Source organism: Gallinula chloropus, assembly GCF_964237585.1.
Source record: "Gallinula chloropus genome assembly, chromosome: 14".
Lineage (NCBI taxonomy): Eukaryota > Metazoa > Chordata > Aves > Gruiformes > Rallidae > Gallinula > Gallinula chloropus.
In genome coordinates this window covers 14,387,409-14,412,299 of record NC_140099.1, presented here as the reverse complement: position 1 = coordinate 14,412,299, position 24,891 = coordinate 14,387,409, and the positions used below count along the sequence as shown (strand labels likewise).

Below are 24,891 nucleotides of genomic sequence, written 5' to 3'. Positions count from 1 at the left end.
TGCATAGTAAATGTTCTTTTTTTTTTTGTTTGTTTGGTTGTTTTTTGAGTAGATTGTAAAGCAAGAATACAACTACTGGAAAAGGAATTGATGGAAGAACTGAAGACCTTGAGGCATAAGCAAGTGATACATCCTAGCCTTCAGGAAGGTAAGCAGGCAGCATACATATTGCTGTGCCTGGTTGGTTATTATACTTACCGTACTGAGTTGGTAATTTCCTACTTGGTATAATACTGTGCATGCCCAGTACAGCTGGGATCTGATTTTGGTAATTTGTTAAATCACTTTTCCAAACCCAGGAAAGCTGGAGGTGTGTATATACAGATGTGAGAGTAGGAAAGAGAATTTGTGTGAAATTTGGCTTCCCATTGACACCTCTCGAAATGAGAGAGAATCTGTGGTGTCTGACCCTTTGTTGTTGTTGTTTTGGGTTTTTTTTTTTGTAGAAGCTTTAAAACTAGTTTGAACCAGCCAATAAAGATGTTTTTGTTTTCATGTATTTATGCTGCAAACTAGAAACGGTAGAGTAGGTGTAAGATGAATCTTGAATCCTGAAAAGATGAATTCAACAGCAGAGCAAAGGTTGCATGTCATTATATGCCTTTTGCAGAAGATGCTGAGAGCCTTTTCAGGCAGTGCCTGGTTTGTAACACAGTAATCTTTGTAGAGAGTGATTATCCATCTCCATAGAAAATAGCCATTTCCTGGTAGTAGAAGAGCTAGAGATAAATGCTTAACTACGAATACATTTGCTGCTTGAGTCCATGTAAGTCCAGGTTTGCTAGCCACATAAGAGGGCCAAGCAAGGTGCTTCTGGCTTGTGATCTTTCATTTATATACGATACTGCCCTGAGGTCAGATGGAAAAAAAGTCAGGGCTCTGCATAGCAGAACTTAATGTTCTCTTTGATGATGGGGGAAGGCTTCAGTGAGTCTTGAGACTGATGGGATTAGCATAGGCATGGGGGCAGATGATGAAGAAATTGATCTGAATGGAAGTGTCATACCTTTTGCACCTGAGGTTCTGGCCCTGGAGTTTTCGGAGACCATGATGCTGTAGTGGGTGTTTGAGACTAAATACTGATCTTGACTCTCATACTAGTTATTGTGGGTCCTCACAGAGCTTCTGCTTTGAAGAGCCCTGGATTATCTTGAATGATTTATGCACAGAGTATGATGAGAACTAGCCTGTCATTTTTTTGCAACCGTTTAAACTCTGCTTTTGGTTCTAGACAGTGTAGCTGAGCAGCTTAGGTTTCTCCACAATTACTGTTGATTTGTGAGGTGAAGAAAATGGTGATTGAGGCTATTTAGGAGGCAACTTCCTCCTGCAGTTTCAGTGTCTCTAAAATCTAGAGGCAGAAGGAAGGAAGGGATTTCAACAACGTGTTAGAAGGAAAGCTCCTGCAGGAGTATGGGAGTGCTGTGGGATGCCTCTTCTATCTCAGCTAATTGCATCCCTTATTATATTCCTGGAGATCAAAGGCACTGTTGTCACACACTGTACTTCAGATCTAGCAGTTACATTGGATAGAGAGGAAGTTCTGAAGGAGATGGTTCTTGACTGGCTACTATTTGATTGCAGCAACTGGCATTTGGCAGTTTGGGAGATAATGGGAATGATAACAATGGCAGCTGGTGTGTCACACGTGGTGACACACAGTTACCATTCGTTCTCTTCATTCTGCCAGCGTTTGTGCCATGTAGCACTTACCTGAGTCACTCCCTGTTTTTTATCTGGGTGGTTCTTACTTCATAATATTAAACTGAAACAATTGCTTTTGTATATGCATGATTATTGCTTTTGAGTGTTAAACAAAGCTACCCTTGTGTTCGAAGGTGACAGAATAATTCATAAGGAGTGTCAAAAACTCTGCGCTCTTGTATTCTAAATTGAGTTTGAAGAGCAATGGATGGCATCTTGACATTTGTCTGTCAACATGTTTTTATATAAAATGCTGGCTTTACTTGCTGCTCATTTTCCTGATGTATATTTGGAAACTGTATCTCTCTAGACTGTCTTTGTTAATGGTGTTGGTTTATATAAGCAAGGTTCAGATTTGCTCCATGCTGACTGTTTTTGGGCTGCCAGTAATCAGGTACCTGTTGCTGCTTATGAGCATAAATGTTTACTGCTAAAGTAAGGTTTCTACTGTATGTGCAAATACTTTTTGATATCTCCTGAGCCTTGTCAAATCATACACTTTCAGTTTCAAAATTCACATATTAAATATGAATTTCAGACTTGTTGCCAACAGGAGCAGCACTTGTAGGGTTCTGGAACTAAAAAGCAAAGAGAGATTCGCAAGTCCAGACTGAGCTGAGTTTGATTGACAACAGTAATTTCTTGATTTCAGTGTAACAATATTTTACGAAAAAGGTACTAAGTTGGGTTTATTAGCTGATCGTTGGGGATTTTTGCCTCCTCAGCATTTTATGCTGTAGATATAGATAGCTTTTGTGACCAAGTCATGTCTTTCAGTTTGTATTTTGATGGAGCTGATGAAGAAAGATATTACAGGCTGCATAATATAGCCCCATGATTGAATTACTTGTAAAAACAAGCATTTGTGGTGGCATCAACAACATGGATTGTTTAATTTCTTTATAGCCATTTCTTCACATCTGCTTAAAAAAAAACCCAACAAAACATCCAAAAAACACACCTGTGTTTTATTGCAAAGTGTCAAGCCTGGAAAGAAGAAATAAGCATACTGAGATATGGATCATTTGATGAACTGGCCCTGAGCGCGCTGTCTGAACACAGCTTCATGAATACCGTAATTTCCAAACACCACATCCACTCCCTCAATTAAAATGTGCTCTGCCCTTGTTTCCTATTGCTGACTGAAGTGTGCGTGGTATATGTTCTTGCACAAGAAGAGCTTTCAGGAGGGAAGGGAATGCCTAAGTATCATTGGCAGGTTTGGTAATTATGCAGTGATATGAAATGGCAAGCGGCCAGCTGAGTTGGGTTCAGGTAGTAACTCTAGTCTTCGAAGATGTAAAAGGTGCTAACTTCAAAAAAACAAACAAGTTTTATTGTGAGAAGTATTGCAGCACTTTGGTTAATACATTTCTGTGGAAACTTCAGTAGTAATCAAGAAAACTATGGAAGGTAGTTCAATTTTTCCCTTTATTTCCAGTTCCCCAAAATACTCTTTAACGCATACCTTCTGTAAACCCAAGTAAGTGACAAGTGTACTTGGTACTGCTCTTTTTCAGGTCTTTAAAATGTTGGTGGAAGGTAGAAGTGGCTGTGTATAAATGGTTTATTTTTTAGTAAATACCTTTACTTTCTTTATCCTAACATCTTGCTGCGTTGAGACACTTACTGATACTTGCCTCTTGCAGTGGGACTGAAGTTGAATTCTGTGGATCCAACAATGAGCATTGACTTGAAATACTTGGGTGTGCAGCTTCCTCTTTCCTACTCCAATTACTCTTTGTGGAGCTATTCAGGAACCAATCCCAATTCTCCAGGTGAGTAGAACATGAAGTTGCTGGAATCTCAAGTATTACCTTCAATGAACAGAAGGAAGGGGTGGGCAATGCAGTTGAATGTGGCATCTTAAAGAGATTAAAGTCATATTAAAATGGCAAAATTTGAGAGCTTCCTTAAATCATTGTGTGATTACTGGCCAAAGAGTCCTGAGTAACTGTTCAGATGGTCTTCAGTTTTCCCTTTTTGTGGTGGTTGTGATCTAGTAATGGTATCTGTCTTCCTTGTTGTTTACTGGCGTGTTCTGTCTATTGGAACTGGATTTTTAAATGTAAACCTGCGCATTAACTATTCTCAAACTGCTCAACAAAAGCCTAAGAAGAAATCTGTGTTTCTTTAAAGAAAAAAAAAAAAGCTTCCTGACACAGAGCTAAGGTTCAGAACATCCCAGAAGAGCTTGAGGCACTACTTGTGAGCCAACCTGTAACTCAGTGATAATCACTATAAAAGGGCTGACTGATTGTGCTTTTTAAAACTTATTTGGTATCTGAAGAAGTGCATTTCTCATTGTAGTGTGACTGTGATGCCAATACTGTTGGTAGATATTGCTTCTAATAATAAACTGTTTTGAAAAAAAATGTCGGGATGCTTATGCTTTTCCTGCTTTACCTTTTTCTCTTAATATTCTGATTACTTTCTTAATCTGCTGCTTTAGGGAGCTGGTTACAGAGGCAGACATTGTATCTCAGCTTTGCTTAAGCTGCAAAAGAAGCAGGTTCAATTCAGAAGACCTCAGTTGGCTCTGTGTCAAAAGCAGTTATTTCTAGCCTAGAAGTATGGATCCCTATTAGTATTTTTACATCCCATCTCAGCTCTCTGAGCTGATGGATAACTTGACAGAAATGTTGCTGTTTGCCTTCTGTGATTATTCCCTGTCTCTACCCCTAATTGAGACTCAGCTGAATTTGGCAGAACAGGAAACATTATATGGAAATTTCCACAGGTCTTAGAAAAGTCATTGGCTCAGTTGAGGGGAAAGACTCAAATTACTTTCCTTACTGACAGAGGTGGCAGGATCAGATCAAAAGCTGCCTGTTCCATTTTAGCTGATACGCCCTTTTGAGGTTTGGAGTCATCTGCTCACACCATTGCTAAGGAGGCTAAACCTGAAAATACAGGAGAAGACGTGGCCATACAGCAGGACTCTGTAGGGAGATTGGCTTTGCTGAGTACTGTTCGTATATCCCTGATGGATAAGCAGAGTTTGCTAGGACATTGATACCATCAAGCTTGGCTCATAAACTGAGGATAGTTTTTTTTCTTTTCCAGATACTGGATTTCCTTTTGTTTCCAGGACAGGGAAGACAAATGATTTCACAAAAATCAAAGGCTGGAGAGGGAAGCTTCATGGTGCTTCCAGAAATGAAGGTAAAAAGATGGGTGGGGGCAGAGGGATCAGCATACATATTTCCAACATGTGGCCTTTTGCTTAATCTTCCAATTAATCTTGTGATTTGCTAATGTCTGTGTCTTAATAAAAGACTTATTTTTAATAATTTTTTAAAATTATGCTTCTGTGATCAGAATGGAGGAAAGAGATAAACAGTCCGAGTAAGAAAAAGCCCAAAACTACATGTGTTCTGTTTTACACAGACTGCTTGAGTGAAGATCAAAGCTGTAACAGTTTTGGTTTTCTTCATCAGTTTTGAGTTTACCTGGAAGTATGGTAATTCCAGAATTCTGTTGTCCCAGGGACCCTAATGAGCTACAGTAATTTTCATTTATATTGGTGTATTTGTTGATTACTTTGCCCTACTTCAGGGAGAAACTAATATTTGGCATTTTGTGAATTTTTAAATTTAGATTTAAAAATTACACTGTAACTTTTGCGCTTTCATATGGCGTGGTGCTGGGGTATTCCACATGTGCTGGTGTTTACCAGGTAGGCTAGATGTTCAAGGCAAGTTGCATAGAAGCACTGCCTGTTGGGAGGCTTACTGCCTTTGTGAACAAATACACATCTAAAAGCTCCATAAAACTGGTTGTTTGGTCAGCTGTGTGTTTTTCAGCATGGATTATATATGGCGTGCCCGTGTTGTACTCTTCTAAAAGAATTGCATATATATTTTTACAGAGATAGTTACTTGTATAGTGCTTAGTTACTGTAAGATTTGTCAGTGGGTTTTCCCCCGAGCTAGTTAAAAGTGCCCTTTATTTATGTAGGTGGCAGTTCAGAAGGTTCCCTGAAGAATCGCTCAGCGTTCTGTAGTGACAAGCTGGATGAGTACCTGGAAAACGAAGGGAAGTTGATGGAAACAAGTATGGGGTTCTCTTCTAGCACACCTGCTTCTCCTGTGGTCTATCAGCTTCCCACTAAGAGCACTAGCTATGTGCGAACACTAGACAGTGTTTTAAAGAAGCAGTCTGCCGTAATTCCATCAACATCTTACACCTTCAGGCCCATTGCTCTGTCATCTACCTCTAGAAAGACAAAGACTCAAAGCAGACAGACATCTGCAAGCAGTAGAGGAAAGTCATCTTACAAGCCTATACTGCCTTCGCCATTTTCTGGAAAGCAAAAATACAACTCTTCAGCATCAGGGGAAAAGGCTGCCAAGGCTGCCTCGAATAGCAGCTTGACTAACCAAGCAGATAGCCTTGTTGTGCCAGCTCTGGATGAAAACACCTTTCCAAAGCAGATCAGTTTGCGCCAAGCACCACAGCAGCAGCAAGTGGCTCGTCTATCAGGTTTGTCTAAATCTCAGGTGAAGTTAATGGACTTGGAAGACTGCGCTGTCTGGGATGGCAAGCCACGGACCTATATTACAGAGGAGCGAGCAGACGTCTCTCTGGCAACCCTGCTGACAGCTCAGGTAGATCTGTAGTCATTCATTTCCGTTCTGTCTCTGCGTTTAGTGGTGTTGCAGGTAGGTGCAGAAGATAAGACCGAAGCTGCTAAGGAGCATCAGAAGCCAGGATGCTCCTTTGTGGTGTTAGACATCATGGAGAAAGCTGAGAAGTGCTGACTTAGCAGGGTGTGAAAACAGCATGTTGACACAAGTCATAATATATCTCAAAAATTTTCACCATAAAAAAAAATCTGGTTGATGCCATTTCTATTCAGTAGCTGCATTTCCTTATCATTTGTCACTTTTTTCCTTTCTTCTGTTTTCATTTGAACTAACTGTAGAAATATCCTGGTCATATTTGGTTGTCATGATAAACTCTTTTGCTTTCTTCACATCCAGCTCTACTGCCAGGATGGTTTAGCTGTCTCAAGTTGCCTCAGAAGACGTGAAATGCAAACTCTCCTGTTCTGTTTTTGTTGTGGGGTGGTTGTTCACCATATAGTTGGAGGGGTTATTTTAAATGAACTTTCAGTCACAGCTTTGCAGAGACTTGATTTAATGTAACTAAAACTTCCTCTTACTGAAACTTGAACCATATACTTTAAAACTTCCCTTAGGCTTCTCTGAAAAGCAAACCTATCCACAAGATAATCAGACGACGAGCACCTCCCTGCAATAATGATTTCTGTCGGCTGGGTTGTGTGTGTGCCAGTCTCGCGCTGGAGAAGCGTCAGCCTACCCACTGCCGCAGGCCAGACTGTATGTTTGGTTGTACTTGCTTGAAGAGAAAAGTGGTGTTGGTGAAGGGAGGATCAAAACATAAGAAAATAATGAAAAAGGCCGTTCGTGGAAATCTCATGGTCTGTGGAAGGCAGGAAGAACAGCAAGAGGTTGAAAATGCGGAAGAGGAGGGTGGTAGGGAGGAAGACGAACTGAAGCAGAAAGAGAAGAAGAGGAGGAAAAGGGTGGAATACTGTGAGTATTGCTGGGGAACCTACAGCTTTGGAGAAACCATCTGTCTTGGTGGGCATTTTAATAGGACGCAGCAGCAATGCCGTTTTTAAATCCAAAATTTGTGAGGGAATTCCAAGAGATGTCTGCAGTCTCTGCTTTTGTGTAGCTGCCAAGAGGGAAATAATGCCTTTTCCCTTTTTTTTTGACCCTTACTTATCTGATCAGCTGTTTGAGCACTGCTGAGTTGTTTATTGTGAGCAAGTAACTGGAGCTCCTTTTCGATGATTTAAACTCTTGCGCAACTCCAAGTATCTTTAAAGACTTAGGATGTGAGATAATTGGTGCTATCACTTCTGATAATCTTCATGGTCATAGTGGTGTTTTCTTTCCTTCTTATCAAGTGAGTATCTAGAGCTGTGTTTTCTGTTGCTGTGTGTAGCTACACAGTTCATTGACTCCAGTGGAAATGCAGTGATTTTTGGTAGTTTCGGGTCTGGCTTAAGGCATGCTCAGAAAACCAAATGGGCAGAACTTGAACATAAATTTACATTTCCTGGTTTTTGCTAGTAGTACTTTTAGCAATGGCTATAAAGCAAACACAGTGTTACCTGGCACTCCACTGGAATAAATGAAGTCGTTTATAGAGCTGTGGTGTGAAGTTTGGGGGTATTTTGTCATTTTTCAGTGTGTAGCATCAATGAAGATCATGAGTTGTTCAGTGTTTCCCTGTGTCAGCTATCACAGTACAAGTGAGAAACAATGATTAGTGTAGGATTCTATTTTTATTGCCTCTTTCTTGTGGACAAATCCCAGTCACCTTGGGCTAGGATTTGAGACAAGAAAACCATTAGTGTGTTCTGTCAGTATGAACAGGCGATTCCTGCATGGCTAGTCCTCAGCCTCGAATGAGAATTTCTGCTCTTGCTTTGTTCAGAAGTAAGTTGGTTTTGTTTTTCCTCCCTTTTTGCAGCTATCTGTGACTCGGAGCCAGAACAGCCTATTAGGAATTGTCCATTGTGGGTGAAAGTAGATGGTGAAGTAGACCCAGAGCCAATTTACATCCCAATGCCATCTGTTATTGAGCAAGTTAAATCTACGGTGCTGCCCAACTCTGAAGTATTGCCTTCTAGTAAGCATAGATCTTCCAGTGGAATGAAACCAGGCAGAGTGTACACTCCTAAGCCCAATCCAGTGGTAAGAACAGAAAATAGATGCGTCGGGTTTGGGGGGCTTTTTTTCCTTCTTTGTACTGAAAATAAAACCAAACACTGCTAAAAGCTTCTGTGCTAGGGCACTGTAGGTGAAATTAGAGACGACAGCCTACCTAAGTGTGACTGCTCGGAGATATGTTGGTAAGTCAGGATGAATTGACTGTATATAAATCTTTAACTGTGTCTTCTTTCAAGAATTTACTGTAGCAATGTGCAGACAGTGAAAGGTGATTATGATTCACTAGTAGCCTCATTTTAAAAGAGCAGTAATACTTGCTATTTCTGGCAATGTGATGTAATGTTTATGTCAGTTAGTAGCTGCATAATATAGCCTAATGATTTAATTACTTGTAAAAACAAGTGTCCTGGTTCTGGCCAGGCCAGAGTTAACCTTTTCAAGCAGCCAGCACAGGTGAGCTGAGTCAACCCTGGCTGTTCCCACACCACCTGACATCACTTCCCCCATAAAAGGGGCTGGTTGGAGAGAGGCAGTTCAGCACGGGACAGCAACAATTCTCTTTTGAGTTGTCAGACCAACTTGAGACCAGGGAGGAAGAAAGACTTTCTTGGAATAGATGGAGTTAGCCAGCCACCTCATCCACTGTCAGTGCATCTTCCTTTCCCCGGTCTGTTATAGCCAGTGAGTTGGCCAGGACAAAAAGCAAACGAAAAAAAAGGAATCCAGACACACAGAGTTCGCTGTAGTTCTGGAAATCTTCCTTTTGTCTGAGATTACACTGCCAGTGTTGGAAGAATCTACCTTTGACTCCTCCCTCACTTCAATATCTAACAAAAGCAGCAACATCAGTGGAGTTGAGTCTAGTTACATTTGAACAACAAACATACTGGAGTTGCTATTTAATGTATACCAGATAATGTTAAACAATTCATGACCCCTAGGACTCGTTTCCCTGCTTAGGCAAAACTGTTTCATGAATGTAATGTGTCTCTCTGTCTGTTTGTGAGATTCGAGAGGAAGACAAGGATCCTGTCTACTTGTACTTTGAAAGAATGATGACTTGTGCAAGGGTCCGACTGTATGAACACAGAAGAGAGGCAAAAAAGCAACAAAAAGCCAAAAGTGATGCCCAGAGTTCTAGTGTAAAGGTAAGAAGTCACGCTGTAACTAGCATGTATCGCACAACTCCCAGAAATCCTGAAAACGTTGAAGTAATTTTTTTCCCCAGAAACTCCTGCATGATCTGGGGGCTTGACTTGCATTTAGTGCTGATAGGGCTGCTGAGCCCGGAGACTAAACAGCCTAGCAGTGCTGGGACACAGCTTGTTACTGTTACAAAACTGTCTTGTCTGTGCAAACTCTGACTACTAAGCACATTATCATGTGAGGCTGAAGTGTTCATTGTTAAAAGAGCTGTTCTAAGATGAAGATTATAACATTGTCAAAGTTAGCCTATGTTTTATGATTTGGGGTGATGGTTTGATGGGCCAGTTAATTTTGTGGTGCAGTTTTTAGTGTAGAAGAGAGATACAGAGGATGAATATTTTCCTCCCACATCTTTCCTTCTGCAGGAGCAGGAAGCTCTGGTTCCTGAGAAAGCAACCTGTGAGACAGACAAAGACGCTGACAAGTCAGGAGGTAAGAGCAGAGTCTTGAGTATAATTCAACCTCTTGGTAGTTCCACATTTTTGTGGGGTTTTTGTGTTGGCTGTATTTGTTTAAGAAGTTGCAGCTGTTGATTAAACAAAAGTCCATTTTCTGGGGGAGCCCGTTTATGGTTGTCAATAAAAATCTTGTGATGTGCTTATAGTTTCCTGTTTTCTTGAACAGTTGTGTGCGTGTCACATGGGAGATACAGCAGCTTAAATACCCAGTACTTGCTGTTGCTCTGAGGTTAAAATGACCAGAATTTCAGTAGCTTGTTTAGCAATAAATGCTAATATTACATGGCAGGTTTGTCTTCAAGAGTGATAACTAGGTGCTTGGGAAGGGATGAAGATTGCTGCTTCTGGTTTATCTGGGGTTTGCGTTTTGGTTTGGTTGCCCCCTCCTTCACTATTATTTCATAGTTACTGAAGAATTAATTAATACCCAAATGGCACTGCAAGGATGGGATCCTCTGTTCTCCACTTAGGGCTGGTGGGACAGGGAAGTGCCTGTGTTTTGTTTGGTGTTGCTTCATGTTGAATTCTTTAAGTTGAAGGGTTGAACTGTGATTTTGCTATGTTATGTCTACTGGGTTTGAGTTTCTAGTTCATAAAGAAGTAGACTAGGCATCTGTGTTCTCCTTCAATCCAAAGGGGCCCAAATCACGTTACAAACATTAGAGGCATCGTGTCATCCACTAATGAAATACAGCTGCCTTTTAGAGCTGAATATTCACCCTGTTTAATGTATACAACAGCGCACTCTGCATTTGAGGAAGGGAATGGAAAAAATGATACAAGTAGTGGGAAATGCTGGTGAATTGGTAGGTGAAATTAAAACGGCCAGGACACAGGGTTCAACATCCTTACAGCTTTGCAAAAAACGACATTGGATTCCTAATGACAACAACAGGTCGTGCTTCTGTCACACATCTGCGAAAGACAGCTCTGCTAGGGGCATGCTTGCCCCTTGTGCTGTTATAGGACACTGGGCCTTTTCTGGCCCAAGAGCAAAGTACCATCTCTTGAATAACCAGCAGTTATTGCTTGGAGATCTTTCATCCGTGTACTGAAACAACCCAGCTTTGTTTAGCTTGTGATGCAATGGGATATGACCTGAGATAACGTGGCTGCAGGGAACGAACTGGGAGAATAGTTACACTAGCTTTGCAGTGAGTTTCTTTCTTGCTTGTGAAGCTCTGCAAGGGGAAGTGATGCTTTGAACAGTTCTTTTAGTTGTTGCCCTGCAGCTGAGACAAGGGTGGAGGTGTGGGCAGGATAAAATTGTTTTGAATATCCAGGTGATTAAAATGCCATAGTATTGCAGAAACCTATTTCAATTCTTTCTCAGAGAAAAGCTGGTGGTCTTCCCGTAGTGAGGGGGACTCTTCCTCCACCTCCTATGTTCATCACACCACTCCAGATGAAACCAAACTTATCGAGATTATCTCTGACTGCAACTGGAAGGAAGATCACAATAAGATCTTGACCATCTTATCACAGCATACCAACCGTCACGTGCCACAGTGCCTCAAAGTGGGTAGCTTCATAGTTGAATGGGTTTCGAAACACAAGGCCAAGGATGACAACCACCACCCTCCTCCTTTATACTCCAGAGTGAAAATTTCAATGCCGTCCTACCAGCACCAGGACGAGGAGCCTGAGATACCTGTCCTGGAGACTCCTGATAGCAGAGTGCCATCGTGCAAAACCCCAGAAAGTCCAGAGTTCTGGCGGTCAGACACATTGGACAAAGCGCAGGAGAAGTTGCCTGGGGGCAAAGGCTTGCCTTTCTATGCCAGGGTTTCTCCTGCAGGAAAGATGGTCGTCTACAAACGCAAACCTAATATGAACCCCACAGGCTTGATTCAGGTGGGTCCCTCTGCCTTTACTGTGGAGATTAGATTCAGTTTCATCCAGTATCCCAGAAGTCCATGACGAGGAGAACACTATCTTAATTTGTCTACCTAGTCTTTTGCCTGCCCAGACAAGGTTTCTTAGTATCTGGTAGCATTCCTGCCTCTCTGTAAGCTTGTCCCTTTCAAGATTGACTCAGTAAGAGGAAATCTGATGGTTTAGCTTGTCATTTTGGCCATTTGGGTCTTGGTGGCCCAAGTACAGAATCTCTCTCAAGATCTCTTTGGAAAACTTCCTACAGATGAATTCGACAGATAATCCTTCTAAATGAATGGCTGTTAGAGGCAACAAAGAACATTTCCTAAGGAAGTGTGCACTGGGACAAAACTGGGAAGCATTAGATTGCTTTTTGCTGCAGCATACTGTTAATCTTCACTAACAGCCCGCGTCCTCTTGGCGGGATTTATGTTGTTCATCAGGAGACTTTATAATCCTGAATTCAGAGGTGAGTCCGTTCCCTGTAGATTCATGCCACCAGCTTGGTATTATGACTTGGTGGCAGGAGCTGTAGGGCTAGGATGACCATATTTTTCCATCAAAGGCATTTGATAGCATCACATATAATAGCGTCGCTTGCAGAGGAGGCGTATGAATTAGAAAGTAAGAGTGAAATTTATTTTCATGACAATTTGCAGATATGGCACCCTTGCGAAGAGAAGCAAGTGGAGAGGAAAAAAATGGGGAAGACTTCTTTTAAAAATAAGAAGTTGAACGATAAAAGGAGTTAAGACTTCATTAATAACATATTAACCATACTTGGCTTTTAAAAAGGCATTCTCAAACAACCTGAGAGTAAAATGCAACGCTACCAAAACTTTCTGCTGACAGTAGGCATATAAAGCCTGACATTCAGAAAGCTGTTGTTTCTTCTCTCCCATGTAGGCAGTTACCACTACAGCTCTGATTTCAAAGTTCATTAACTAATCATACCTTAACCACAGTACCAAGTGACAGCATGCATAAAAAAAAGCTGATAAAGCTTTTACAAGATCTTCAGAGTTTTGTCCCAATGTATATCACATAAGTATTCTTTCTTCTGTGATGCTAGGTCTTAATTAGGTTTGAGAATTTCATCCAAATTGTCCTCAAATTTGGGAACCTGTTTTTTATTCAGGACTGTAGCATAAGTAAGGAGTAGGAAAAGTGAGTGCTAGTTTCACTGATTTCAGTGATTTCACATGCTTCTTTGGACTCTGGTTCTGTGTGAGAGTCTCAGTAGCATCTAAAATCTGCATTATAAGAGAGTTGTTTGAAGTTCTCCTGGGCAGTAAGGAAATCAGGAATTCCCACTCTGAATTGCAATGTTTTTTGAAAGGACACTTGGAAGTCCCAGGGAGTGAAACGCCTCTCCAGAGGTGGTGAATTAGCATTCTTTTCACAAAATTTCCCTTTTCCACTTTTTTCAGGTTAATGGTAAAAGGTATCCTCAGGCCAAACTGCTTTTGGGACAGATGGGGGCATTACATCCCGCCAATCGGCTAGCAGCTTATATCACACGCAAGCTGCAACCCACAGTACTTGATATTTCAACCCTCAGTACTGTGATCTACAAGGTAGCATCCCGTGCTAAAGCAACTGCTTCTGGGACACCAGCAGCCCAGGTGCCCACAACATCAACTCCCAAAACTACATCTTCCACCAGCACTACTTCAACCCCCACTGTGACGACTCTGAAAACCCATGTCCCAGCACAGACACAGATAGGTAGGTTGGAACTTATTACTGTGTTTTAAATTGCCTGAAGCTGAAATAAAGAGTGTACAGCATTGCTGTTGATTTCTGTGCAACAGTGCATGCAGCCTTTGGCTGCATTGCCTACCTAAAACTGCCTCTGCAATAACCTCTTTAAAGCAGAATGGTTTATTTTGACTTCAGAAAAAGATTACAGGTGTTGACTATTAGTTATTTTATTAATGCTGCTAAAGCATATTTTTCAAGAGTCAAGGAAGAGTGGATGGAGAAACGCTGTATGTTAAGCTTGGATTTTTGTTTCGAGAGTTTCCTTACTATGATTTTCAATTGCTTTTCATCAAGCATCAGTTTAACTTAAAATGGTTAAAGGATCACTAAGCTGTGGTTCTTCGCTGTTAGCTTTTCTGATCATGTTGCACTTGCAGTTGGAATTCTTGTGACCAGCAAAGATGCATTGAAGCAACAGTGAAAGACAAGATGGTCCAAATCTGGAGTAGCGAAACAATAGCAGTGCAGCCAATAACCACGCTGGCCTCTAAACTCATTGGATTTCACAAGCTAAACAGGGTTGGACTGAGTAATCGGAAGAAACATGTGGAACTTGTGTCTGAGCTGGTACTGAAATGGTCACACCAGCATGGCAGGAGAGGAGGTTGCATTTAACTATTAGATTTTGCATGAGTTTTAAGCAAACCCCCCAAAAAATAACTAGTGCCCATCCACGTATTCCCACATGTTCAAGATCTGAAGAAGCTTTTGCAAGAGAAAAGGATGTTACCTGTGTCCTGGCAAACCTTTTAATTTCTGATCGATTTGATTCTGTTTCTTTCTGCAAATTTCCTTTGCCGTGTAAATGGGCGTGTTGTTTTTCTTGTCATGTAATAAAACCTCTTGTTCTATGTGTGGATGCAACATTAAAGAGCTGGCAGCATTTCATTGATGGGGGAAGGGATTGTTGCATATGGTTAGAGCAGTCTGGTATATTCTGGGCTAAAAATGCTACGTGCGTAAATTACAGTATTTAAGTTGGGCTTGCTCCATAATCTCTGTGCTGTTGTAGTCATCTTTAGGGATGTGGAGTGATGTAGATGCAGTATTCTGGTCCCTTGGAGAGCAAGGGATGAGGGAAAGCGAAAGGCAGTCAGGCTGGTGAGGGTGCTGGAGGGCACATCTTATGAGGAGAGGCTGAGGGAGCTGGGGCTGTTCAGCCTGGAGAAGAGGAGGCTGAGGGGAGACCTTATCACCACCTACAAATACCTGACAGGAGGGTGCAGAGAGGTGGGCGATGGTCTCTTCAGCCAGGGGACAGGAGGCAGGACAAGGGGAAATGGCACGAGGCTGCCCCAGGGCAGGGTCAGATCAGATGTTAGGAGGAACTTCTTCCCTGAAAGAGTTGTCAGGGCCTGGAACAGGCTGCCCAGGGAGGGGGTTGAGTCACCGACCCTGGGTATGTTTGACAGGTGGATGAAGTACTTAAGGATATGGTTTAGCACAGGACAGGAATGGTTGGACTTGATGATCTTAAAGGTCTTTTCTAACCTTTTGATTCTGTGAAGGGATCTTCCCAATAGTGACTCTCTCATTGGTGATGTTGTCCCATCCAGTCCTCAGATGCACAAGTGTCACTGCAATGAGGAGACCTGGCAAACCTAATCTCCCTCCTGCCTCCTTTCCCCATGGCCGTTTAAGATGTGGATAGAGTAGAATGGGGATGAAAACCAGGGAACAGTGAAAACAGGAAGACTACATAAGCTGTTATGGGGAAGAAACACCCTGGTGTTCTGAAAATGGTTCGATCCTATTATTTCAATTCGGTGTTTGCTTTCCTGTTGCTGTAGTTTGTATTGTCTGTTCATAGTTGCATGATAAAGAACAGCCCCTCAAGACCTGATTCTTTTGTGTGGCCAGGAGGAATTGCAAACCCAAAAAGCTATAGAAATGGAATAAAGCAGGCATATTTCTAATATGTAAGGCGTGTTCAGGACTCATCAAGGTTTCCATTTAATTCAAGGTACACAGGAGATGGAAACTCAAATTTCTGCTGAAATGACAGTTGTAGAGCCTCATGAAAGGCAAAGAGGAGATGTATTAAAATTTTGACCTGCAATTTTTTATTTGCAGCTGCCCGACCCTCGCCTGGTGGTGTGTTCACACAGTTTGTGATGAACAAAGCCGGAGCGCTAGAGCAGAAGATTCCTGCAGCGAGTTTACGCCAGCCGCTGTCAGCACAGCAGAAGTTCAGTGTCAAGCCCACACCGATGCTTGTTGCTCCCATGGTTCCCTCAGGGCTGTCTGTAGCTCAGCGCACAGTCCTTCCTGCGGTCACCACAGCGAACACCACTGCTCCAGTCACTGTGGAAAGTACCAGCACAGCAGCATCTACTGTGACGGCTCCTAGCCAACCAAGAGCTAACGAACCCGCCGGCTCTGCTCCTGCGATGACAGTCCCAGCTGCTCCTGCAGCCAGCACATGCACTGCTTCCTCACCCACCACTCCTACCGCCACTGTGAGCGTAACAAAAGCAACGGGGATTGTTGTACCAGTAGCAACTACGTCGTTCCCTAAAACTGTAGTAACAACGCCAACTGTTACTTGTCCTGTTGTCACAACTTCAACTTCTACAGTTGTACTGACGACAACTGCGATGGCCTCATCTGTGGTGACCACACCAACTTCCTCTGCTGGCTCTGTTCCAGTTATACTGTCAGGAGTTAATTCCAGTCCTTCACTGAATCAGAAGAGAGGTAAGGCTTGGGAGCTTTGGACTTATGTTTTTATCCTGCCTCCTTCACAGCTGAAATACAGTCTGCAACTGCAGAACCCAATTTAAATATAGATTGACTTGCCTCATCTTCTTTCCAAAATAGGATCTCTGAAGTTGTTTGTTTTATTCCAGAATGAGCCATGAGTCAGTAAGGGGGTGGGGGGGAAATGTAGCTATCTGGTCAGTGACTACTATGAAATGAGCTGGAAGTCTCCCATCACTTCTTGGCCCATAGAGACATATGTGAGTGCTAGAATGTCATGGGTTGTATGGAACCCAAGATAGTGGTAGGTATGGAGTAGCGTGGAAGTCTTCTGAGTCATGGTTGAGAAATGTTGATGGAACTGCATGAAAAAGGCTGTTCTGGCCTGGCTTGTTCTTTGTGTGTTCTGTGAATAAAAAGAGGCTAAAATGCTTTCAAAAAGATTTAAAGAGGTCCAATTGTTTCAACAACATTTGTGCTTGTTCTCATTAAGGATAATGGCTGTTTGTTGGCTATTCTCTCAAGCTGAGTTCTGTGTAACTTTAAAACTGTTTCAGAAGATGCTGCTCCACAAGCTGTAAGCCAGACTCCCCCGAAGCTATCTCCTGGAACAGACAAGCCCCTAGGACCTCGGCTGCTGCTGATTCCGGTGCATCAGACATCTCCCGCTTTGCGACCGCTAAACAATACACAGCTTTCTCCGAGGCAGAGGATGGTTCTTCAGCCTCTCAGGAGCGCGGGTGGGCTGAACCTGTTCAGACACCCGAATGGGCAGATAATTCAGCTTGTCCCTCTGCAGCAGTTTCGAGCTGCAGGTGCCCAGCCTAATGCACAGCCAGTGATGCTCCATAATCCAGGTACAAAATCCAGCGTTTCTTTTTTGACTGACTAGTGTCTCACCTAGAAATTAACAATGTATTAAATGTCTCTGTGATGCTCCTTTCTCCTGCTGGAACTAATTGAACAGAGCCTTACATAGCTCTGCACAAGTAGTTGAAGAATACAGCGTTATTCAGGCACGGTGCGACTTAATTACCATGTATCTGAAATACAGATAGTGTGGTTAATAGCCAAGTCACTGAAATTTGGGGATTCTGTGTGGCAAGTAGAAGGGCCTCTGTGTGTGTGTGTCAATGGAGCTGTGTCCATTGTACTGTCAGAATTTCAATTCTGTACATCCAGTGATTCAAAAATAGTAATTGTTGGAGGTAAAAAGAACGAGCTGGTCTCTGCGTCTCATTGGATGTGCTGCCCTGGTCTTGTTGGGTTTGCAGGTTTCTTAGTGCTTTCGTGGCAGATATTCCCATGAGATGTTATGCTACAGACCAAAACTGCTGGGTTTTTTCCTCCTTAATGTGTGAAAATTAAAATTAGTATGATTTTCAGCTCTTTCTCTGGTGCATAGTTGAAGACAGGGTTGGAAGAGTTAGAAATTGCAGGTATCTATCAGAAAACAGGTCGGGGTGCTTGTTAAGCATACTGATGTATATATTTGTAAATAAAACATGTTTATAACAAAAACATTATTTAAATGCATGGTTACTTTCCAGCAGGATTTTTCTTCTGTTTTCCCTTAATGAAGAAGCATCTTGTGGAGAGGGAGGCAGTGTGGTATTGGAGAGACAGACTTGAGAGGGCAAGCACAGTAGATGACAGAGCTGTAGAGAGAAGGAAAAATGATCCAGGGCCTTAGTTGAGGTTTGAGCATGAGGTAGATGTAAGAGAGGAGCAGTCAGGAGGGTCATTGAATTCCGTTCTGGCTTGGGAAAAGTGCAAGGGGAACTGTTGCCAGCAGTGGTATTTTTCATCCTTGTTTTGTGGGGTTCTGAGATGCCACAGAAGAGTTTATTAGGATGAAAAAGATTATGGTATAATTGTGTGGTCTTTTAGTATTTGTAGTAGCCACCTCATGCATTCTACTGGGGTGTTCCATATAAAAATTCTGCAGTTTGCCTGTCTTTGCATACTGCTTTTTATAGCTCGTTCACTGAGAACTTGTGGTCTGAGGTGATCCTTGAGAATGCTGGCTACTTCCAGCACAGCATCAAATACTAAAACTAAGGAAAGAAGATGGTTTGAGGAAGTAGTAGTTGATGTTTTGTTTTTCCTCACAGGATCTGTTGTAGGAATCCGGTTCACTACACCTTCGAAGCCTCCCGAGTCACCCGTGTCTCCCACTTCGGTGTGTTCCACTCCGACCACAAATTCAGCTGTACAAACTGCTGCTGCACCCAAGTTATCCCCCACATCTAACGTAACCACTCAAGCATCTTCTGTTCTTCCTTCGGTAACAAGCTTCGTGTCACAGGCAGGCACTCTGACTCTGAGGATCTCTTCTCCTGCTACTAGCAGTGTGACAAATCAAACAGCTTCTGAGCCTAAAATAACATGCAGTTCAGGTAGTCTTCCAACTACCACTGCTAATCTCATACCTTTACAATCCAGTAGCTTTGCTTTACTTCAGCTCCCAGGGCAGAAGACTGTGCCAAACTCCATTCTTCACCATTTTGCATCTCTTCAGATGAAGAAGGATTACAGGAAGATATGCAAGAAAGAGGACTCAGGTACTGCTCAGCAGAAGGATGATGGGAATGTGTCACGCTCAGGTAACACTGAAGTCACGGAGTCCAAGGTCACGGTGCTGGATAGTAAACAAGAAGAAAATGAGTTATCAGTTAACCAGTCGCATAATGTTGAAGAGTCAGCATCTGTCACGATCACACCTGATAGAAATTCCACTACATTAGAGGCAGTGGAGAAGGACTCAAAGGTGCTAGAGAGTTCCTGTGATGATAGCTCTTCTCAGCATGATGTTTCCATAGATGTTGTATCGTCTGACCATTCGTACATCAGTGAGAAGCCAAATGACGAGGAAGAAAAAGGAGCCTCTGCTGAGAAAGAGGATTCTGCCAGTCCTGAAGCTGTAGTAGAGGCTGTTTCAGCTAACTCTGAAACTGTTTGTGGGTCATCAGATCAGTCCATAGCTGCTCCTGTGGGCTTTTCACATCTTGAGAATCAGGAGACTACGCAGCTGAAGGACCATGGGAAGAAACAAATTCATGCTGAACAGGAGGAGAAACCGGTCGAAGAGAAGGAAGGAGATGCACAGACACAGATGAAGGAGGACAAGGCAAGTTTTGGGTCATCACAGAGTCAACAAGAGCAGGACATGCAGCTGGAGAACAAGAAAGAACAGAGAGACACCGAACCGTCTCAGAACAAACAGGAATGCCAGGGCGATTCCTTGCAGCCGGATACAGAAGGGGAGCAGTGCAAGGACTCTTCAGAAGCAGAGAGCCTGGGAGACAAAGAAGGCAGCACGCCGGAGAGCAGTGCTCCGAAAGAGCAGGATGCTGCTTCGGGGGAAGAGTGCACGGGCAGTACTGAGAGCAGCAGAGCCAGCATGGCTGGGCAGGAGAGCAGTAACAACAAAGAGAAAGATGCTTTTGATTGTCAGGAAGGAGTGGAAAGAGGTCATGATATCGTAGCACATGTCAACAGTTCCTGGAGCAAAATATCTAGCATTGTTCCAACGTTAGAAAATAAAAGCCAGGCGGATGACAAAGCTGAGACAGCTGAGAAAAGTGACTTGGTGACACCAGAACAGAAGGTGCAGGAAGCCAAGAATGACAAAAAGAGTTTTATGCCCAGTATTGAGATAACTTTGGATGATATGGAAGAGGAAGAAGAGGAAGATGATGATGAGGATGATGAGGATGAAAAAACTGATGATTCTGCTGATGAGATGCTAGATGGCGCTTCTGACTTCCCGAGTGAAGAGGAAGTAGATGTTGAAAAGGTGGTGGTAAGCATTTTAACTATTTATGAAGGGGAATTCTTTTTTATTTATGTATTTATTTGTCCTAAATTGGTCAAATAGCATGTCACAACCCATGGATTCAAAAGACACGATATGATGTTTATGTTCTGGACTTCATTTTCTTTAGAAAGTCTAGATCAGGGTTCCAACTGGGAATGACTTTGGTCTTAGCTGCACACCTGTTTGTTATAGGTAGCATTGTAGTGGCCTTCTAGAAATTGTCCATTTTGCAGATAGTGGACCTGAACCGCAACAGAACCGTTGCATGTTGTCTTCCTCCAGTATTTACTCAAATAACTTCCTGTAATATGACTTATGCTCTTCAAATGTAGTAGCCAATCTAGTTTTTCCATTCAGTTTCTTTCTCCTTAATTTTTGGAACCCTTAGTTAACACTTATTTCTGGAAGGAATGTTTGAGCCTCTCCTTAAATTCCTCTCGAAACTTAGTAATATGTCTAAGCAGTGTGTGAAAGCTGTTGTTACACATTTGGATAGAAAGCTCCAGAGGTCACAGAATAAGGGAAAAAGCTTTGTGGTTAGTAGACTTAAGCTAAGTTTAGATTTTAGTGCTCATAGAATTTCCAGCGAATTTCACCCCAAAATTAATCCAGCCCCCAATTAACTCATTGATGTACTTTTTCTGTAGCAGCATGTTACTTAAGAAATGGTGAGTTTTTACTTAAAGTTGATGAATTGTGGTTTCCTGAGTCAGATGTACATAAGAAATAAGGTAGCTGTTGGTTGGGATGTGATAAAAGTGGAAAGAGATGTTAAACTGGAGAAGATTGAAGAACAAAAAAATTACCAATATATTAATGTCTTTGGGAATTGGAAAAAATACTGTGTTTTAGGCCTTTTGTGTTAATGTAGCCCTCCCACACTTGAAAACCAAATGAGACTTCTTTTACTTCTAACCATATCTAGGGTAGCTCAACTAAATCAGGAACTCTGGCTATTAGAGAACCTATTTAACTTCCAGAACAATTGATTAATCGGTTCCTATTCAAGCTTGCTGTTCTCAGGCAAGGTGATGGCATCTCAACTGCACGGAGGTGAGGGAGCTGAAAGTAGATGTGATTTTTGGAAGGTCTTTCAAGCTGGAAGCTAACCTGGTGCTGTCTTGAGTCAGACAGTGACAGTTTGGCTACTATAGCCTTCAAAAACTTCAGGAGGTTATCATCAAGTATGGAGAACCATGGTTTATTTGTGCCTGATGTCTGGCTAAACTTTCCAGACAAGGTAGTCTTAGGAATGTGTCAATAAGCAAAGAGGTATCTGGGTCACAGAGGAGCCTGTTACCAGGTTTGATGTTTTAAGGATGTTAATTTCTTTTCTTCTGCAAAATGTCAATGAAACAAAAAAATTATTATTAGAGATTATAAGAAAAGTTTGTTTTGGCATCACAGAATCACAGGGATGGAAAAGACCTTGGAGATTGAGTTAAACTGTACCAAACCATATCCCTGAGCACCTCATCTACCCATCTTTTAAGTACATCCAGGGATGGTGACTCTCAACCCCCTCCCTGGGCAGCCTGTTCCTGGCCCTGACAACTCTTTCAGGGAAGAACTTTCTCCTAACATCTAATCTGACCCTGCCCTGGGGCAGCTTCATGCTATTTCCCCTTGTCCCATCTCCTGTCCCCTGGCTGAAGAGACCATCGCCCACCTCTCTGCACCCTCCTGTCAGGTAGTTGTAGGTGGTGATAAGGTCTCCCCTCAGCCTCCTCTTCTCCAGGCTCAGCACCCCCAGCTCCCTCAGCTGCTCCTCATAGGATTTGCCCTCCAGCCCCTTCCCCAGCCTGGTTGCCCTTCTCTGGACTCGCTCCAGGACCTCGACTATTACGCAATTTTTGACTAATACCATGGTTTGATAAGCCATGTAAGGGTTTGTCTTCTCCATAAGCTCACACAGGTTTGAATAAACTAGCCTTGGTTCTAGAGCAGTAAAGCTGAGGAATGAAATTGCAGTAAAAACCTCTTTGGAATCTGGATGAGTTCTTGGTTTGTTAGCCTGCTGCCTGCACGTTTAGTTTGCATGTCAATGCCCAATGGAGAATTCAGCTTTACCTCTAAATACGTAAGCCGGTTACTTGTCAGGGAGACACATGCTTCTCAGCCCAGTGCTCACAAGACAGGCTGCGTGGCACCGATGGGCTGGATGGAGTCAGGTCTTACTGACAGACTACTAGAGGATACCGATCTGTTTCATTGAGTTAGTGAAAACATACAAGCACAGTGTACCTGTGTGTCCAGTAACACCTTAGCCCAGTGAAATAGCAATGACAGCTCTTTCACACTGCTTTGGAATATGGACTGGGTTTTGTTAGTCAGGAAATAGCCATTAAAGCCCCAGAAAATGCCAGTGAGAGGCAGGAGAATTGCTGCTTACCTGTAGAAGCTCCTACCATTTCTGATTTTAGCACATTCCTCACATTCATTGCAGTTAGGACTTCATTCTTCTCAAATTTGAATATCAGTGCATTTCAGATGACCTTCCTACCTTGTGCTAACTTCCCAGTGCTTAGACTTCTAGATTCTTCCCTTACTTAACATAAAGAGAAGCTTCCTGAGATGTTATCTTTGCCCTTTTGCATTTCCTACCTTGAAGTGCATCAGGAGAGTTGATTGTCTTGGGTTTGGTGATACGAATATGTATAAACAAACTAACCCTGGTCAGGACCTGTTTGAAGAAATCTAAGTGTGGTGGTCTGGGAGGAGATGTCAAAACGCTTGGTGGCCCTTTGAGGCAGAGGCATAACGATTTGGCATAAAATTCCTGTTGAGAATGACTGCTTGGCCTGGGCCCTCACAGTCTCTGTGTGTGAATTGTTCTCCTGAGTTCTCCTTAACTTCAGCCAAAACCTTGCAGGGGTTGTTCTAGTGTTTAATGCTACAGACAGTCTCATGGTCCCTTTTAACTTGATGGTTTAGACATGGCTTCTGTGCCTGGCAAGCTGCTGCTTTTAAATGTTGTTACAGCATGTTTTTCAATCCTCCTTTTTCTGACCTGAAATTAAAATGCTAAGGAGCTATTATGGGTTATTACAGCACTGTAAGCTTAATAAATAAAGTGCAAGTGACTTATTTTGTGGGTGATTTAATGATCTCTTGCATGTTTGGAGCTTTTGATAAAGACCCTGTCTGAGATCTGTGGATATTGTAGTGTAGAAGGCAGATCCAGAAATGGGGCGCTTGCTTGGGTAGTGTCCAGTGATGCTCCTGGCCACCTACCCCTCCTCCTTGCTCAGCACTGTCACTGAGGACCCTCTGCCAGCAGGCAGTTTGCTCTTCTGGAATCAGCAGTAGGCTGCCAGGAACTGACATCCTAGAGCATTTTTCCCTTTGTTGATAGATCTAAGGGTGAAAAAAGTAATGATTTTGTTTAAATCTGTCCATGTTCAGGATCTGTAAACCTCTAGGTGAAGTTCTTAGTGGGTGGTGGAGAGTATTTACTATTCCCCCCATCTTTCATGGAAAAGATTGCATTTTCTAGTATGACAGCATGTAGAAAGTTCCACCATAGGACAGCTGTAGCTGGATAATTGCTCTCAGCCCTTTGGTGTGAGCCCAGTGTAACTTGTCAGCACTCAAAAGCTTTAACATGATAATGTTTCTACAGAGAGCTAGTTTTCCTGTCCTGTTTTTCTTGTTTTTTTGTTGGTTTGGGGTCCCTCCCCCCCCATTCACTCTCTGGATTGCAGCATCTTCTGATCTGTCCTGCTCATCTCCTTTCTCTGCAATGTAAGGCAGTTTTTAGGCTGTGGCTTTGAACAGAATGAAAACTCTGCGTCTTTTGCACGTAGAACCACAGCAACGAGACTGCATAAGATGCAGTAGGGAAAATATCAGGAGGCTTCCAACATCAAGGAGCCTTTATGGATGACCCAGAAGACCAGGCAAGAATGAGGAGTGCTCTATATGTAATGAAACACAGCTATGTTGTCATAAAGATGTGACTTGTGAAAATGCTGTAACCGCCTACCTCTTGCATGTGTAGTACTTACAATGTAATGGCATGGATCTATTCAGGACTTCTGTCATTTAAGTAGTGTCTTTGAATGATTTTTTCTTCAGCCAGTTTTGGTTTGGAGGGGTTTTTGCCCATTCCTGCCCCCCCACACCTCTGGCTTTAGGATGCTTTTCCTTCTCTCATTGGGCCCTGGCTGTGGAAGCAGCTATGCTCTGCGTTTCCATCACTTGTAGCTCAACAGAAGGTCTGTGTCTGGGGAGTATGAATTTTTATCTTCCAACTCCTTTTCTTTTACTCTTCCTTCCATCCACTCTTACCAGTAGGTGGACTTTTATTTCAGATTCAAGCTTGTGTTCTCCTCAACTAAAGAAGAATTCCTGGAATTTCAGCCCTCTGGGTCCTGCATACATCCTCTAGTTCACTGTCTGAACTCCAGCTTAGCAATTAAGGACTTCTGGGGAATTTGGAAATCTTCAGTTGGGTGATTTTCCTGCCTTCCTGTGACCTTATGCAAATGAGTCAATCTCTGCTTCTCAGCGGGGGAGATGCAGAATTGCTTTAGAGTCAACTTGGATGCCTCTGATGTCTTAAATAGGAGTTAATTAAAACAAAATTTGTTGAAAAAAGTTGCTTCTGTTCATTAAAACTGACTCTTGACAAAGTGCACAAGCAAAGTAGGTG

At 42.6% G+C, this 24,891-nt stretch overlaps 1 protein-coding gene across 1 annotated transcript in view; it reads left to right on the top strand.

Annotated features, from left to right (window-relative positions):
* The window catches only part of MGA (MAX dimerization protein MGA), a gene marked incomplete at its 5' end in the record, with an annotated part of 50,181 nt that overhangs the window by 7,195 nt on the left and 18,095 nt on the right, over nt 1–24,891 (top strand). The window contains 13 exons of the mRNA XM_084270476.1: nt 53–148; nt 3,354–3,482; nt 4,771–4,869; nt 5,665–6,314; nt 6,908–7,265; nt 8,215–8,438; nt 9,422–9,562; nt 9,986–10,052; nt 11,412–11,932; nt 13,384–13,681; nt 15,791–16,414; nt 16,975–17,274; nt 18,532–20,219. Coding sequence (XP_084126602.1) covers nt 53–148; nt 3,354–3,482; nt 4,771–4,869; nt 5,665–6,314; nt 6,908–7,265; nt 8,215–8,438; nt 9,422–9,562; nt 9,986–10,052; nt 11,412–11,932; nt 13,384–13,681; nt 15,791–16,414; nt 16,975–17,274; nt 18,532–20,219 — 5,195 coding nt within the window. The remainder of the gene's footprint in view (nt 1–52; nt 149–3,353; nt 3,483–4,770; nt 4,870–5,664; nt 6,315–6,907; nt 7,266–8,214; nt 8,439–9,421; nt 9,563–9,985; nt 10,053–11,411; nt 11,933–13,383; nt 13,682–15,790; nt 16,415–16,974; nt 17,275–18,531; nt 20,220–24,891) is intronic.